The sequence below is a fragment of the Ostrinia nubilalis genome, chromosome 14, assembly GCF_963855985.1.
Source record: "Ostrinia nubilalis chromosome 14, ilOstNubi1.1, whole genome shotgun sequence".
Classification (NCBI taxonomy): domain Eukaryota; kingdom Metazoa; phylum Arthropoda; class Insecta; order Lepidoptera; family Crambidae; genus Ostrinia; species Ostrinia nubilalis.
In genome coordinates, this window is record NC_087101.1 from 4,449,645 (window position 1) to 4,465,360 (window position 15,716).

At 42.3% G+C, this 15,716-nt stretch overlaps 1 protein-coding gene across 1 annotated transcript in view; it reads left to right on the plus strand.

Moving 5' to 3' along the window:
- LOC135078299 (transcriptional regulator ATRX homolog) overlaps positions 1-15,716 on the plus strand; it is a 33,054-nt gene that overhangs the window by 3,043 nt on the left and 14,295 nt on the right. The window contains exons 2-19 of the mRNA XM_063972897.1: positions 336-409; positions 1,895-2,085; positions 2,577-2,686; positions 2,815-2,849; positions 3,663-3,878; positions 4,316-4,421; positions 4,728-4,820; positions 4,902-5,042; positions 5,221-5,337; positions 5,733-5,899; positions 9,014-9,177; positions 12,438-12,575; positions 13,128-13,303; positions 13,689-13,810; positions 14,181-14,304; positions 14,632-14,700; positions 14,957-15,101; positions 15,544-15,715. Of these exons, the coding sequence (XP_063828967.1) occupies positions 336-409; positions 1,895-2,085; positions 2,577-2,686; positions 2,815-2,849; positions 3,663-3,878; positions 4,316-4,421; positions 4,728-4,820; positions 4,902-5,042; positions 5,221-5,337; positions 5,733-5,899; positions 9,014-9,177; positions 12,438-12,575; positions 13,128-13,303; positions 13,689-13,810; positions 14,181-14,304; positions 14,632-14,700; positions 14,957-15,101; positions 15,544-15,715 (2,360 nt within the window). The remainder of the gene's footprint in view (positions 1-335; positions 410-1,894; positions 2,086-2,576; positions 2,687-2,814; positions 2,850-3,662; positions 3,879-4,315; positions 4,422-4,727; positions 4,821-4,901; positions 5,043-5,220; positions 5,338-5,732; positions 5,900-9,013; positions 9,178-12,437; positions 12,576-13,127; positions 13,304-13,688; positions 13,811-14,180; positions 14,305-14,631; positions 14,701-14,956; positions 15,102-15,543; position 15,716) is intronic.

Here is a 15,716-nt window from a genome sequence, read left to right on the forward strand (position 1 = left end):
TTTGCAAAATGAATAGCATTTTTTCTTTCTTTTTTATAAATTAAAATGTCCTCAGCCAAAGTGAGTTTTCTTGTGATTGTTAAACGCATTATTCTGAAAAAATTATAAAATAATTCCTAAAGCATTTCTTAGAGTAAGCAATATAATTAGCCACTAAGTAAGCTGTTGTATGTGTCATATTAAATTTGCTTGAAATTATATTAGTTCTTATTACAAATCTGTTGTTTTCTTTCAAAATTAATTTTATTATTTGCATAAAACTCAAATTGAGATAGAATCATAAAATGGGGGTAATTGTTTGGGAATTTACTAAGATAATAAAAAATAAATTACAGATGGGGCGTTCTAGGGCACAACCTGGTGGTAGCAGCAAAGATTCTGACAGCCGGGATGACAAAGATATTGATGGGTAAATATTTACAAAAAGCATGAGGAAATTCAGAGTTGAGTGCCCTGAATATGGTGCTGGGAATCTGGAAATGTGTCATCAATAATAATCATCTTTTCTGTTTCTTAATTCAAGGGATAAGATAGTGAAGTCACTTAAGTCTGAAAAAGTCTTGTGCCTGTTTGAAAGAACTTCTGTTTGTGTATAGTCTATTGTGTTAATATTAGCGGTTGCATAGTGTTGCTGCAGTCGCATCTACCAATTTAAACGTACTTTTTGACGTGTCTTTTTGTATTTAGGTAGGCCACTCCCCTTCGGCCTACGCCCCTCATAAAGGAGAATATCAATCATCCTAATATTCTCATTCAGGTCTCGGACCAAATCCTCGAATGTTTTATTTGCGACTAGCTTTTGCCTGCGGCAAAGATCTACCCACAGAAGGACTCAATACCGTTTTAAGATTAAATAAATAGGACCTACTGTAACTTTTATCGAAATCCGTTCAATAGTTTACTCCTATAGTGCGTTAAAGTGAATAAATTGGAGAATTCCGTATATACATATGCGTATTACCAGCCCTATAGATAGGCTATAGCTCATAAGTGTTTCCATATAAGTACTTACCCCACAACGGCATGCTCAGACAAACCATATTATGCCATTGTCAGGCCTAGTAGAAAGGGGTCATCCATAAAGTACGTCACACGTAAAGAGGGGGGGAGGGGGTTGACAAAGTGTGACATGGTGTGACAAGGGGTGGGAGGGGTCCTAAGTTTCGTGACATCACATTTCAATTGTTTCAAATATTTGATATAATGTTGATTTCATAAAAAAAAAACTTAATTTAAATGGAAATAAAACTAATTTCGGAACTGCTAGGCTGTTAATTTAATAATTTTTCGATATGAAATTGCAAAACATGTTACGTCACACTAGGGAGGGGGGGGTCTCAGAAATGTGACCACCTGTGACAAGGACGGAGGGGGGGTCAAAAAATCATGAAATTCGTGTGACGTACTTTATGGATGGCCCCAAATTACCCCGTCACCATAGGTACTTTGCCATGAAAGCTTGGCAGCAAGTAGTGAAATGGACGCAGATATATTATGTAACTACCTACTCATAGTTTAGTTGTCGTGATAACGCGGCGTAGGTGTGATACAGGTGTTCCTGTGGTGAATGATTTTTTGCATGCTTCATTGCTAGTGTAGTAAGTACCTGAGTAACTTTTTATCCTAAGACAATCCTTTATTGATAAGCATAAATAAGGCTTCTCATGCGTAAGCTAACTTTTTGTTGTAGGTATTATAGTAATCAAACTTCTTACGCCTCTGAATCTGACTGATCTATTCAACTCGATGGTATCTAATTCGTAACTATTTAGTAATTTAACTATTATAAGCCTAATTTAAGTGAAGATAATATCAAATCTGAAGCAATATTGTATGTACTATCTAGGACATGCTTAACTTAAAAAATAAAGCTCATTCTTTTATAATATTTCAGACTTACAAATCTCAACAGTCTGAATAAGAACCGTCGACGGCATGGTTCAACTTCTACTGAGAAAACCGAAACAAATTCCATAAGTTCAACTAAAAAGATGCCGAAAGTACCACTTATAAACCAGGAAGATATGCTTCAGGCGGAGACCAGTTCCGAAGCAGGCTCCGTCGCGGAGAGCGAAGCTGGAGAAGGTAATGACGTTTATCTTAGAAACTGTATGTACAGACGACGGCACGTCAACGTAACCACTGGGTTCTTGTGCAGTTGTAAAAGGGGCGAGTTTGCAACAAAAATGGGTAGCCTGATGTGCTGTCGCCCCTATTCAATGCACATACACCTCCCATTATACGCGCCATTTTACCTTGTCTTCGTCGTATTCAGCTTCCACCAGCGACTTCGTAAGACGTCACTTCACTTATCTGGAGAAATTGCAGCTAAATTCAGATAAACCTGGGAACAAAATCGAAATAACTTTGAAAATATTTTTTTATAGCTCGATTGGCGAGTGAGAGAGATAACGTCTCTTCGATGTTACGCGTAGTTGTTTACGTCTATTCTCCAGTTTATATTCAAGTCTGGAACTGGACTGTACAGTTCTTAATACATAATATCAGTGACATCGATTTATATGTTTGTGGTTTTTCATGAATTCAGCAGTTAAGATTTATTTATTGTATTCCAGATCTACCATCAATATCCTTGACGGGTCTGAATGGTTCCGGTGGTGATCACTTAGCTAAAGACGATTTATTAGAAGAAAGTGACACTTCAGGGTCAAACAATGACAAAGAGGTAAGATATTTTTATGTAAAACACCAGATTTTTTTCACTTGCAAAAATATTGCACTTGTAACATTATTGCGGTTTGCCTTGCGATTTTATTTGAAAGAAATTTATAATACTTCTGTTTTCTTTGAAAGGAAAAGAAAATGACTGATTCAGATGAGGAAGCAACGTGAGTATATTTTTATTTATAGAGAATGGTATTTTTTCGTTATAATTTTTGGTTTTGCTTTGTACGTAATAACTCTCCTATTCTTTTTTCTATAATAATGTCAGAAAAGCTACCTTTAATGTCTATGTTTATTTGTATTACTTACTACATCTTTTTCTTTTCGCATTTTGTTTTATTGCTTACAATCTATCCTATACTTACTTAATACTTACTAAATATTGTGTTATCGAGGTGCATGACTGTGATAATTAACACTTGCATGTTTTGTTTAATAACTAAGTCGCACGTAACGCTATTTGTGAAAAAAACTAACAAAAACTATTAAACGGATTTGGATGAAACTACAGTATTATTACATCCACACGTGTGAACGCTAGTTGGGTGTCTTATTAGAATACTATTATATTATAATTATATGCTGCAAACACCATTCGTTTCATCAACATCGGTACTCAAAAATATGATGTAAATGCTTGTACAATCGCCAGCATGTCAAGTTAAAAGGGAGGTAAGCCCAAAATGGTAAATAATTTTTAAGCTTTTCACATTAGTTTCAATGTGTGCATGTACGGTCGCCGACCAATCATAAGCGTCTCCTTGCACGCACAGGGTAATTTGTCATCAATTAATTTTGTATTTTTTTTTAATGATATAAGTATATTTTAGTATTATTCTATCCAACAAGGATAGAAGTAAATAACACTTGATTTTATCTATTGGTATTTGAAGCTTTTTTTTTTCACTGATAAAAATCAGTGAAAAGAAAAAGTTTCCGTTTGCAAGGTCAAATTCTAAACATAATCCAATATGTAGAATGAAAGCCAAACGGCGCAAAGCGCACGCGACCATATCGTCGGACAGCGAGGCTGGTTCCTCGCGCAAGAAGGATTTCGCCGACACGGAGGCCAAGATCAGCGACTTTGAAGACTCGGAAGATGATGGCTCCTCCGAATCTAACAAGAAGAATAAAAGGCGAAAGAAGGCAGTTGACAGTGACGCCTCTGTCGGCTCCTCATCCAACGACGGAAGGTGAGTATTTGTGTAGGCAAAGTAGGGGAGCAACACTAAATGGTGTATTTTAATTTGCCTGGCAACATTGGGTATTTTTCAGTACAGTTTCAGTTCCGTAAGTAAATAATGTGTTTACAGCACTTCGTTTTTCGTTAAGAATTCAATAAAACTGCAGGCCAAATGTACCAATTTATAATTTCGAATACAGCAAATCTAATTTATAAAGAGCTTTCGCCTTTGTCAGAAGTCCTATAGAACAGAACACGTTAATTTTCTCTGGTATGACATTTATTCTTCCTAGCATCTCCACAGAATTCGAAAAGACATACACAGGAATAATTAAATTCGCTCGTACTGTCACAGACTTCGACACGTTCCAAGTAAAATAAATTACGATGTAAAATAAAATAAGTTACGATGTAGCTTCTTTTCCTAACTTGCATTAATGTTGCCAGCAAAAAGAAGCGGCGGCGCATCAAACAGCTGAACGACAGCGATGGCTCCGGCTCCGACACGGAGAACGAAGGCAAGAACAAACACGGCAGGAAGAATATCCGTAAGGTGACGCCACTTATTTACAATTTTACAAGTTGTTCTTCAAACTGCAATTATGGAATACTGGGCTAAGCTGCTCAGTAGTTGCGGCGAAACAAGTAAACGCAAGTAATACAGTTTAACTGGGCAATCCTAATGCCTAATAGATATTTAGGAGGACTAAATTGTTCAGTCATCTTACTAAAATGTTAAGACACATTTTCATGACTGTAGCATAATATGGAAAGATTAAAAACTCCGTAAAAACTGCCTCATAAGGACATAATAAGAAGTGAATATTAATTATTTTTTACCATTTATGTTGATGAACAGGTGATGGGCAAAAACCAATTAGAAGAAGCCACCAAGAAAGCTGCGAGACAAGAAAAAGAAAGGATTGCCAGAATTGCTGAGAGACAAAAAATGGTGAGTATTAAATAACATTGTAATGAAAAGTCTCATTTAAAACAAATGAACATGATAAATACATATTTTGTTTGTTTTTAGTACAATAATTTGGAATTCGATGAATCGGGAAAGCCAGATGAAGTGGTCCTGGAGAAAGTAGTATTAGATTTCGATCCGGAAACTAAGAAGCCACTTATTGAAGTTGACAGAGGACTTGTCAAGAAGTTGAAGCCGCATCAAGTAAGTTTTTGCCATTTAAATAAGTATTGTCTCAAATTAAGATCCCAAATTGTTTTTTTTTTGTGTTAGTTTCGACTGAAACTATTGAAATTGCAATCGTTATTGAACCTTACTCAATCACTAGATAGATTCAATATTTTCTTCTTTCGTGTTGTAATTTTTCCCCATTTCCTTTCAGGCGAACGGAATAAAATTCATGTGGGACGCGTGTTTCGAAAGTGTGAAACGCATCAAGAAAGACAAGGGATCCGGTTGTATTCTCGCCCATTGCATGGGTCTCGGAAAAACCTTACAGGTAAGCAGTTTTATCTTTACATTTGCTTTGCTTTTTGGCTACACCTGTTTTGTTTGGATACATTTTTTTCATAAGATTAACTAACATAAGATAAAGTATTAACTGTTTGGCGAGTATTTTAAAGCAACTAGAACACGAGTATAATCAAGTAATCGTAAATTTTATTGTGAATCGATTTTTAATCCTTGTCTTGTTTCATCGAAGCCCGCCGCCGATAGAACTTGCGGGGATAATTCCTGTCGTTTACATTTTCAGCTTAAGCTGTGTGTACATCTATGCGTGAAAGGGGTGGACTGGATACATTCAAAACAGCTAACGTTAAGAGTATAGCCTCCCCGGTAGTTCTTCGAAAGACTTGAGTAAATGAGTAATGTTATTGTATGTGATTGTTTCAGGTGGTCTCCCTGACGCATACGCTGCTGACGCACAGCGAGCTGACAAGCGTGCAGCGGGTGCTGGTGGTGTGCCCGCTGTCCACCGTGCTCAACTGGGTCAACGAGTTCCGCATGTGGCTGAAGCACGCCGAGAGGGACTACGAGGTCGACGTGTACGAGCTCTCCAGGTGGGTGACGTCACAGCAGCTGGCCAGGGACCAGCGGTGCTGGTGGTGTGCCCGCTGTCCACCGTGCTCAACTGGGTCAACGAGTTCCGCATGTGGCTGAAGCACGCCGAGAGGGACTACGAGGTCGACGTGTACGAGCTCTCCAGGTGGGTGACGTCACAGCAGCTGGCCAGGGACCAGCGGTGCTGGTGGTGTGCCCGCTGTCCACCGTGCTCAACTGGGTCAACGAGTTCCGCATGTGGCTGAAGCACGCCGAGAGGGACTACGAGGTCGACGTGTACGAGCTCTCCAGGTGGGTGACGTCACAGCAGCTGGCCAGGGACCAGCGGTGCTGGTGGTGTGCCCGCTGTCCACCGTGCTCAACTGGGTCAACGAGTTCCGCATGTGGCTGAAGCACGCCGAGAGGGACTACGAGGTCGACGTGTACGAGCTCTCCAGGTGGGTGACGTCACAGCAGCTGGCCAGGGACCAGCGGTGCTGGTGGTGTGCCCGCTGTCCACCGTGCTCAACTGGGTCAACGAGTTCCGCATGTGGCTGAAGCACGCCGAGAGGGACTACGAGGTCGACGTGTACGAGCTCTCCAGGTGGGTGACGTCACAGCAGCTGGCCAGGGACCAGCGGTGCTGGTGGTGTGCCCGCTGTCCACCGTGCTCAACTGGGTCAACGAGTTCCGCATGTGGCTGAAGCACGCCGAGAGGGACTACGAGGTCGACGTGTACGAGCTCTCCAGGTGGGTGACGTCACAGCAGCTGGCCAGGGACCAGCGGTGCTGGTGGTGTGCCCGCTGTCCACCGTGCTCAACTGGGTCAACGAGTTCCGCATGTGGCTGAAGCACGCCGAGAGGGACTACGAGGTCGACGTGTACGAGCTCTCCAGGTGGGTGACGTCACAGCAGCTGGCCAGGGACCAGCGGTGCTGGTGGTGTGCCCGCTGTCCACCGTGCTCAACTGGGTCAACGAGTTCCGCATGTGGCTGAAGCACGCCGAGAGGGACTACGAGGTCGACGTGTACGAGCTCTCCAGGTGGGTGACGTCACAGCACTGACCAGGGACCAGCGGTGCTGGTGGTGTGCCCGCTGTCCACCGTGCTCAACTGGGTCAACGAGTTCCGCATGTGGCTGAAGCACGCCGAGAGGGACTACGAGGTCGACGTGTACGAGCTCTCCAGGTGGGTGACGTCACAGCAGCTGGCCAGGGACCAGCGGTGCTGGTGGTGTGCCCGCTGTCCACCGTGCTCAACTGGGTCAACGAGTTCCGCATGTGGCTGAAGCACGCCGAGAGGGACTACGAGGTCGACGTGTACGAGCTCTCCAGGTGGGTGACGTCACAGCAGCTGGCCAGGGACCAGCGGTGCTGGTGGTGTGCCCGCTGTCCACCGTGCTCAACTGGGTCAACGAGTTCCGCATGTGGCTGAAGCACGCCGAGAGGGACTACGAGGTCGACGTGTACGAGCTCTCCAGGTGGGTGACGTCACAGCAGCTGGCCAGGGACCAGCGGTGCTGGTGGTGTGCCCGCTGTCCACCGTGCTCAACTGGGTCAACGAGTTCCGCATGTGGCTGAAGCACGCCGAGAGGGACTACGAGGTCGACGTGTACGAGCTCTCCAGGTGGGTGACGTCACAGCAGCTGGCCAGGGACCAGCGGTGCTGGTGGTGTGCCCGCTGTCCACCGTGCTCAACTGGGTCAACGAGTTCCGCATGTGGCTGAAGCACGCCGAGAGGGACTACGAGGTCGACGTGTACGAGCTCTCCAGGTGGGTGACGTCACAGCAGCTGGCCAGGGACCAGCGGTGCTGGTGGTGTGCCCGCTGTCCACCGTGCTCAACTGGGTCAACGAGTTCCGCATGTGGCTGAAGCACGCCGAGAGGGACTACGAGGTCGACGTGTACGAGCTCTCCAGGTGGGTGACGTCACAGCAGCTGGCCAGGGACCAGCGGTGCTGGTGGTGTGCCCGCTGTCCACCGTGCTCAACTGGGTCAACGAGTTCCGCATGTGGCTGAAGCACGCCGAGAGGGACTACGAGGTCGACGTGTACGAGCTCTCCAGGTGGGTGACGTCACAGCACTGACCAGGGACCAGCGGTGCTGGTGGTGTGCCCGCTGTCCACCGTGCTCAACTGGGTCAACGAGTTCCGCATGTGGCTGAAGCACGCCGAGAGGGACTACGAGGTCGACGTGTACGAGCTCTCCAGGTCAGTGACGTCACAGCAGCTGGCCAGGGACCAGCGGTTGCTGGTGGTGTGTCCGCTGTCCACCGTGCTCAACTGGGTCAACGAGTTCCGCATGTGGCTGAAGCACGCCGAGAGGGACTACGAGGTCGACGTGTACGAGCTCTCCAGGTAGGTGACGTCACAGCACTGACCAGGGACCAGCGGTGCTGGTGGTGTGTCCGCTGTCCACCGTACTCAACTGGGTCAACGAGTTCCGCATGTGGCTGAAGCACGCCGAGAGGGACTACGAGGTCGACGTGTACGAGCTCTCCAGGTGGGTGACGTCACAGCAGCTGACAAGCGTGCAGCGGGTGCTGGTGGTGTGTCCGCTGTCCACCGTGCTCAACTGGGTCAACGAGTTCCGCATGTGGCTTTCAACGCGATTCTAAAACCCGCCTAAAGCTTGCTCTTGATAACAATCTCACACAGTGTGCAGTTGCGATCTACGGTGAAGCCCAGAAAATTTAGAACCTATCCTATCTAAAACTATACGGAGCCCGCTCTAGACATCTGCCCGTACCCGCTGCGAAACACGTCCCACGTGTCCACAACACACTGCTCTAGCTGATACTATTTTTCAATAGACACGCGTGTGAACGCCCGCCTGAGTTTTAGCGTAGTCCTAACCAGAGTAAATACAAATGAGTAGGTCATCTTCATAGAAACGCACCGAGCGCGGTTTGTATGTGAGTGCGCCAATATACGTATGCGGCGCGCTCGCACACACTGACAAAATTCGGCGAAACCACGACTGGCTCACCGCTAATCCCCGCTAAATGTTGTCAGTGTGTGCGTGCGCGCCGCATACGTGTTGGCGCGCTCACATACAAACCGCGCCCGTACGTTTCTATGAAGATGACCTACTAATTTGTATTTACTCTGTCCTAACGTTGAATGAAACGTTCCAGGTACAAACAGAACTCGGAGCGCGCGTTCCAGCTGCAGCAGTGGTTCGACAACGGCGGCGTGTGCGTGCTCGGCTACGAGATGTTCCGCAACCTGTCCGCCGACAACCCCAAGAAGTTCAAGAAGAAGATGCTCAAGACCTTCCAGCAGAGCCTCGTGGATCCAGGTGAGGATGACGGCCACAGGGGTCACAATGAAAAGAATAAAGAAATAACATCTTCCCTCCATTTGACGTTCGAGTAAATGGTATATGGAATGTAATTATAGTATAATTTAATAAGTTTTTTGCAAATATATTACAAGTTTAATCGTAAAATATTTGTAAAAACTAATTAAATTATATAACTTTTCTCAGCTTCTCTTCACAAATGTTTGTTTGTACATAGATATAATTTAAACTAAGCAACTGCGTGGATATGTTACTGACTTTCCATAGTGTTAAGTGTCTAATGTTACATTGAAATCTGTAAGCTGTTGATATCCCTAATAAATAAATAAATAAACATTCCAGCTTGTACCTTCGATTTATCTGTATACCATATTTTAAGCAAATGTCAAATAATCATTTCATCATCATCGTCCACTGCTGAACATAGGCTTCTCCCAATGATTTCCATAATGACCGGTTGGTAGCGGCCTACCTGCGTTCCTGCTACTTTTATGATGTTGTCGGTCCACCTTGTGGGTGGACGTCCCACGCCAATGAGATAATTTTGTAATATAAAAACACCCACGTTTCAAATTATTTCAAGGAATTATTTTTTAATTGTGTCTGGTTCACTATTGGTTCAGTTGTGCCACAAGATATCGGAAGATTCACCAAACTTCAGTTTACAGGTCGGTCATTTGTGCTACCTGCCTCTCATTTTGATTCCTTGTTGCCAAAATGCCACGCCTCTAAATAGGGCAATAACATCTGCAACCTTCGATTGTTAGCTTGATAGGTTAGGGAATGCAAATCTCCCGCGAGATTATGATTATCAATACTGCGAGATCTCGACAATTTCAAGATCTCGCGAGATTGGCAGTTTTGTGTGTTTTTTTGCAAATATGTATTGACAATATTTGAAGAAATTAAGACAAAAATAATAAAAATTATAAATATTATTATGAAAAATATTTATTTTAACGAATTCTTTCAATAGACTTTTATCCATCAAACATTGTTTGACGTATCTGTCTATAATTTTTTAACTTCTATTCTAAGTAAAGTCCCAAGATTCTGAAACTCAAGAAGCAAAAATCAATAACTAACAACCCAGTGTTGATAGTAGTAGCGCCCTCCTGTAAATGTCATAAAGTTGTCCAACGTGCAAAAAATCAGAACTAATAATAATCCAGTTAAGGAGTTCGTTTTGGGCAGCCTTCGGGATTGGACGAGCACAACCCGTGCGCTCCAGACGGTCCGAGCCCAAAAGGCACTTACAAAGCCCTATGGCATTTAACGCCGACGCGAAGGTCGAAACCCAAAGTGCAATACAACATAACTCAGCAGTGTAAAAATTTGTGTCTAACCGTCACAAATCAATTTTTTGAGTGAGAAAAACTACGTGAAGAAAAAACATGCGAGTAAGTACACAGTGACCAGTGCAGCGCCTAAGCTAAAAGCCTAGAAAACTTGACCGATGAAACCCGGTCAGATCTTTTCTTATCTTTCTTTCTTTATTATTTTTTTTACATTTTTCGGTGGTTTCGAACACATTACAGAAAGATATAGTGTTAAGAGTCACATGAAGCGTCAGGGATTTTAAATTATTTATAAATATTTGGTGTCAATTATCTTACCAAAAAGCACGAAAACGATCGCATATGATCTATTATTTTCATCTTATACTACACTCGACATCAAATAAATCGCACCTTCCGCGACAAGCACTTTCAAACGTATGCATCCCCACTTCCCACCATATTTGGCACCATTTAAAAGCCTAGTTCTAAACTTCATTTCATTAAAGGAAAGGTTTTTACACCAAAAATGTGTCTTTAGAAGGATCCAGAGTCACTTCTTCAAAAAGTGGGTAGTTACGCTTGAGCCATTTTTTATGACTATAAAACTGTTAAGTTGGGATTAATCGCTATACATCTGTTAAAGAGGACACGTGAGATCATTATTTGGTTTTATAATCATAAAAATTGGTCTAATTGATCCCAGAGGTGAGCCCAAAGTGAGGTCTATTTTCAAGTCACATTTATGGTATATGTTAATCATTTATTTAGAAATGAAATGTGTTTTTCTTTAAGGATATTTATTGGGCTTTCAAATAACACCAATATTGTTGGGGTACCATGATTGTGTCAGAAGAAAATCTTTAAAGTTCGCGTCGCGGAAGGTGCGATTTATTTGATGTTGAGTGTATTAATATTATAAACGCGAAAGTTCGTATAGATGTCTGGATGTCAATATGTTTGTTACTCTTTCACGCAAAAACTACTGAACGGATTGGATAAAACTTTACAGTATTATTGTTTATAGGCTATAATTTATGACGATCTGTGACAAAATAAATTTCATGCGGGTGAAACCGCTAAAAGCTAGTTATAAAATAAAAAATAATAGTAACATAGATCGATATAATTATGTACTTGTCAAATGAAAAGCGCTAACTTTTGGTCCATAAACTTTACTTTTTTATTGATAATTTTGATACATATACCTAGATTCTACATGTACGTAAATGTCTACATGTATTCTACTTCCTGCAAGTCATTATAGTATGAGTAATAGCTGATAACAAAGAAAGATCCCTACAAAACTTTCACCAACACATTCTATAAAAGACATCTATTGCACAAAATTTCAAAGCGCATACCCAAGAAAGGTCAACATCTGGTCGCCATAAAAAGTTTCCAAAAGCAATAAAACTTAACTTCAATATTGCACTAACATTAGTAGATAGACACTTTAAACACATTTGCCACGAAATACACAAAAAAAATTGAAACAACAGAGATCCTTTGCTTGGCAAAAAAACAATAGTCAGTCACAGCTGCATATCGTAAACCATTCAAAAGAACAACCCATTTAAAAAAGGTGCATTTAGTATCATTGCGAAAAATTTTTCACAGATATAAAAAGAGCAAGCAAAATCCCAACTTAATATTATAAATGCGAAAGTAACTCTGTCTGTCTGTCTGTCTGTCTGTCTGTCTGTTACGCTTTCCCGCTTAAACCTCGCAACCGATTTTGATGAAATTTGGCTTAGAGATAGTTTGAGTCCCGGGAAAGAACATAGGATAGTTTTTATCCCGGTTTTTGAAACAGGGACGCGCGCGATAAAGTTTTTCTGTGACAGACAAAATTCCACGCGGGCGAAGCCGCGGGCGGAAAGCTAGTGTTTAATAAGGATTACTGCTTACAATATTGTTTACACTAACGATCTTTCTTCATTTTGATTATCTCATAATATTCAATTGTTTCCCTCCCAGGACCGGACCTAGTGGTATGCGACGAGGGCCACTTGTTGAAGAATGAAAAGACCAGCCTCTCTCAATCCATGAACAGAGTGAAGACTCTGCGACGCATCGTACTCACTGGCACGCCGCTACAGAACAATTTGAAGGAATGTAAGTTGAGAAAAAGTTATAGGCTGGATTTTGGTTGTTTAATCATAAGTGCCACTTGTGGTCTAAACTGAATAAATATTTTTGATTTTGATTTTTTGATTTTGATAATCAGGATAGGGTGCAGGGACTTCCTTTTTGAATTTTTTGTCATGATGACAAGTCGTATTATTTATTTGTAAATCTCTATAACCTGTGCAATATTTTTTTTATAAAAAGAGCCATTTTCGATTGCAGAATAGTTATAGTTTTTTTAAAATTTTTGACACCATTCCACTTGCAGTTTTTAGAACAATACTTGAACTAGCCCTACATTTTGAGGTCTGTTATAAAAGTGTTTCCAAAAGAGAATTTCTCCTCTTACTGCAACTTGCATCAATTGACCGATATCTGCGTAACGAAAGACAGTTCTAGTTTACAACAGTAAAACGTGTTTGTTTGTTAGAAGAAACCCAATACATACAAAGTTGAATAGCCACATCACAGGTGAAGACTTTCTACACAAACTATGATTTAGTCTACAATGTATAACACTTCTTCCCATTTGCTCCGTAGACTACTGCATGGTACAGTTCGTGAAGCCGAACCTTCTTGGAAAATACAACGAGTACCTCAATCGCTTCGTCAACCCCATCACCAACGGCCAGTATACCGACTCCACGGAACACGACATCCGCATCATGAAGCGCCGCTCGCACGTGCTGCATAAGATGCTGGATGGAGCTGTGCAGGTTAATAAATAGCATTTTTTTAATATTTTCAAAATCGGTGGGAATATATTTCCCACCACTACAACGAGTCCTCCACAACAGTCCTACTGTTGTGGACGACCTCTACCCCATCTAGGGGACATAATTATGACCTTAAGTACAACGAGTACCTCAACTGCTTCGTGAACCTCATCACCAACGGCCAGTACAGATTCTACAGAGCATGACGCATCATGAAGCGCCTAATAAATCAGTGGGAATATGTTTCCCACCATATTTTTAATCGTATTTCCTTGTTTTAGTCTAAAAACAATCAAAATATTTGACGGGATACCCTCTACCGTTTGCCAAAGTTGTATTATCACCATAACGTCGTTACATTAAAATATTTTTTGTCTCCTTGCAGAGGCGAGACTACGGCGTACTAGCGCCATTCCTACCACCCAAGCACGAATACGTGTTATTCATCACGCTATCGGAGGTGCAGTGCAAACTATATCAGCACTACCTGGAGAACTACTCGAGAAGGTAAACTAAGTAGATATTTATAAATTTTACATGAATATCAATGTTGGCATTATAGGCCAGTAGAATTAGAATTGAAATCGGAAATATAATTCCTACAAAAGGTTTCATGGTTTTAATGACGCTCAATAACACTATCCTAGGTTTTCGACTTCGGCGGAGTTGTTTGTGCTTATGGAAGCCCCCGAAAAGGGCGTTTTTGCGGTTACACCTCGTAAAGAATTTACAGTATCGAAAACTGATCTTCATGACGGTTAAAGGGCATCTAATCTAGCATCGAATCTTATTGGATTCTCAAGACTAGATAGAGAAGTAGAAACTATTGACTATGTTGTCCCAACCTAATTAAATCCATATACATTTGTTCCCATAGACCACTCCCGGGTAAGTCATCCGGCTTCCTGTTCCCGGATTTCCAGTCGCTACAGCGGATATGGACGCACCCGCTCGTACTGAAATACAACTCCGAGCGATATGAGATCATGCAGCAGAAAAAGGCAAGTACAGTCCTATCAAATAACTCCTTTGAGACGATTATCACACTGCACCGCGCTCCGCCGCGGTCCGCGTGATTACATATAACGAATCCCGCGCGCAGACGCGTTGTCAGTGTGTTGTGCCGCGCGTGTTTTCTATACAAACTGAGGTACTTGCATACAATGATTAAATCTGTCGTCCCGCGTACCGCGGCGGAGCGCGGCGCAGTGTGATAATCGCCTTAAACTTTTAATTACGCTGAACTTTATCTCTTCTGTATTAAGTGCAAAATAAGGTGGTCTTAAAATAATTGTCATGAAATAATAAGTTGATATTTTTTTTTACAGAGGGAGAGAGAAGAAGAAGACTCCGAGGGATCATTAGTAGATTTCATAGATGATGATTCCACTCCAGAAGTAAGTATAAAAACATATTTTTATTAAAATATTGTAACAATGTTTTACTTCTATTTTTTGACGAATGACGATTGGGTGTCTCATTGTCAGTCTTGTTCAAAATGAAGCCAAAAACCTCGTTTCATAAATTGTTTAGCTTCTCAAACTATTTGCTTTTTTAGAACGGTATTCTAGTCTATCGCAGACGCAGGCTGAATGACTTGGTTTTGCCGAAGCTATAAGGGTAGCTACAATAACAATTTTTCTTGTCAACCAGGAGTCGTCAACAGAAGAATCCACAGACGAATTGTCAGACATGAGCGACGACAGCCGGAAGAAGAGTAAAAAGAAAAAGTCCGCCAAGAAGAGCAAGGCCAAAGACGCCAAGGTCACCACGCGCCGCGGGACCCGGGCCAACCCTGGTACGTATTTAATTTAACCACTGTTTAACCAATAAGTTTAATGGACAAGTTTACTAAAACATTAAATTCTCGAAAAGGTTGGTAGTTGAAAATATGACATTTTAAAAATAAATCAAGATCCTCAAATCGTATCTATAGTTTTTTCACACTGACCTAGCTAGATGGTCGAAGACTATGATCACAATAATGTCCTATCATTCGCCTACCAAGGCTACTGAGAGTGAGAGAAAAATAAAAGACAAGCTACACACTGGCCAAGACACGAGTTACATACACTATCGAACGCGAGAGCCGTCCGCTACAAAATTGTTTGTGAGCCATCTCTACGTGGGCGTACCGTTTGTTTCTCTCGGTATTTTTTATTTTTGTGATTAGATCCTGTCACTCTCTTCTTTAGCACAAAGTCGATAGCCATCATTCTCACGTTCCTTTCACATTCCAGTGGAAATGGAAGAGGACGAACAAAACGAGATCGTGGAGCTCAAGAACGAAAACCCTACGGAGTGGTGGATCAAGCTGGTGACAGAGGACGAGCTGGAGGATATGCGCCACTCTCACAAGCTCGTGCTGCTGTTCGACATCCTGCGACAGTGCGAGGCCATCGGCGACAAGCTG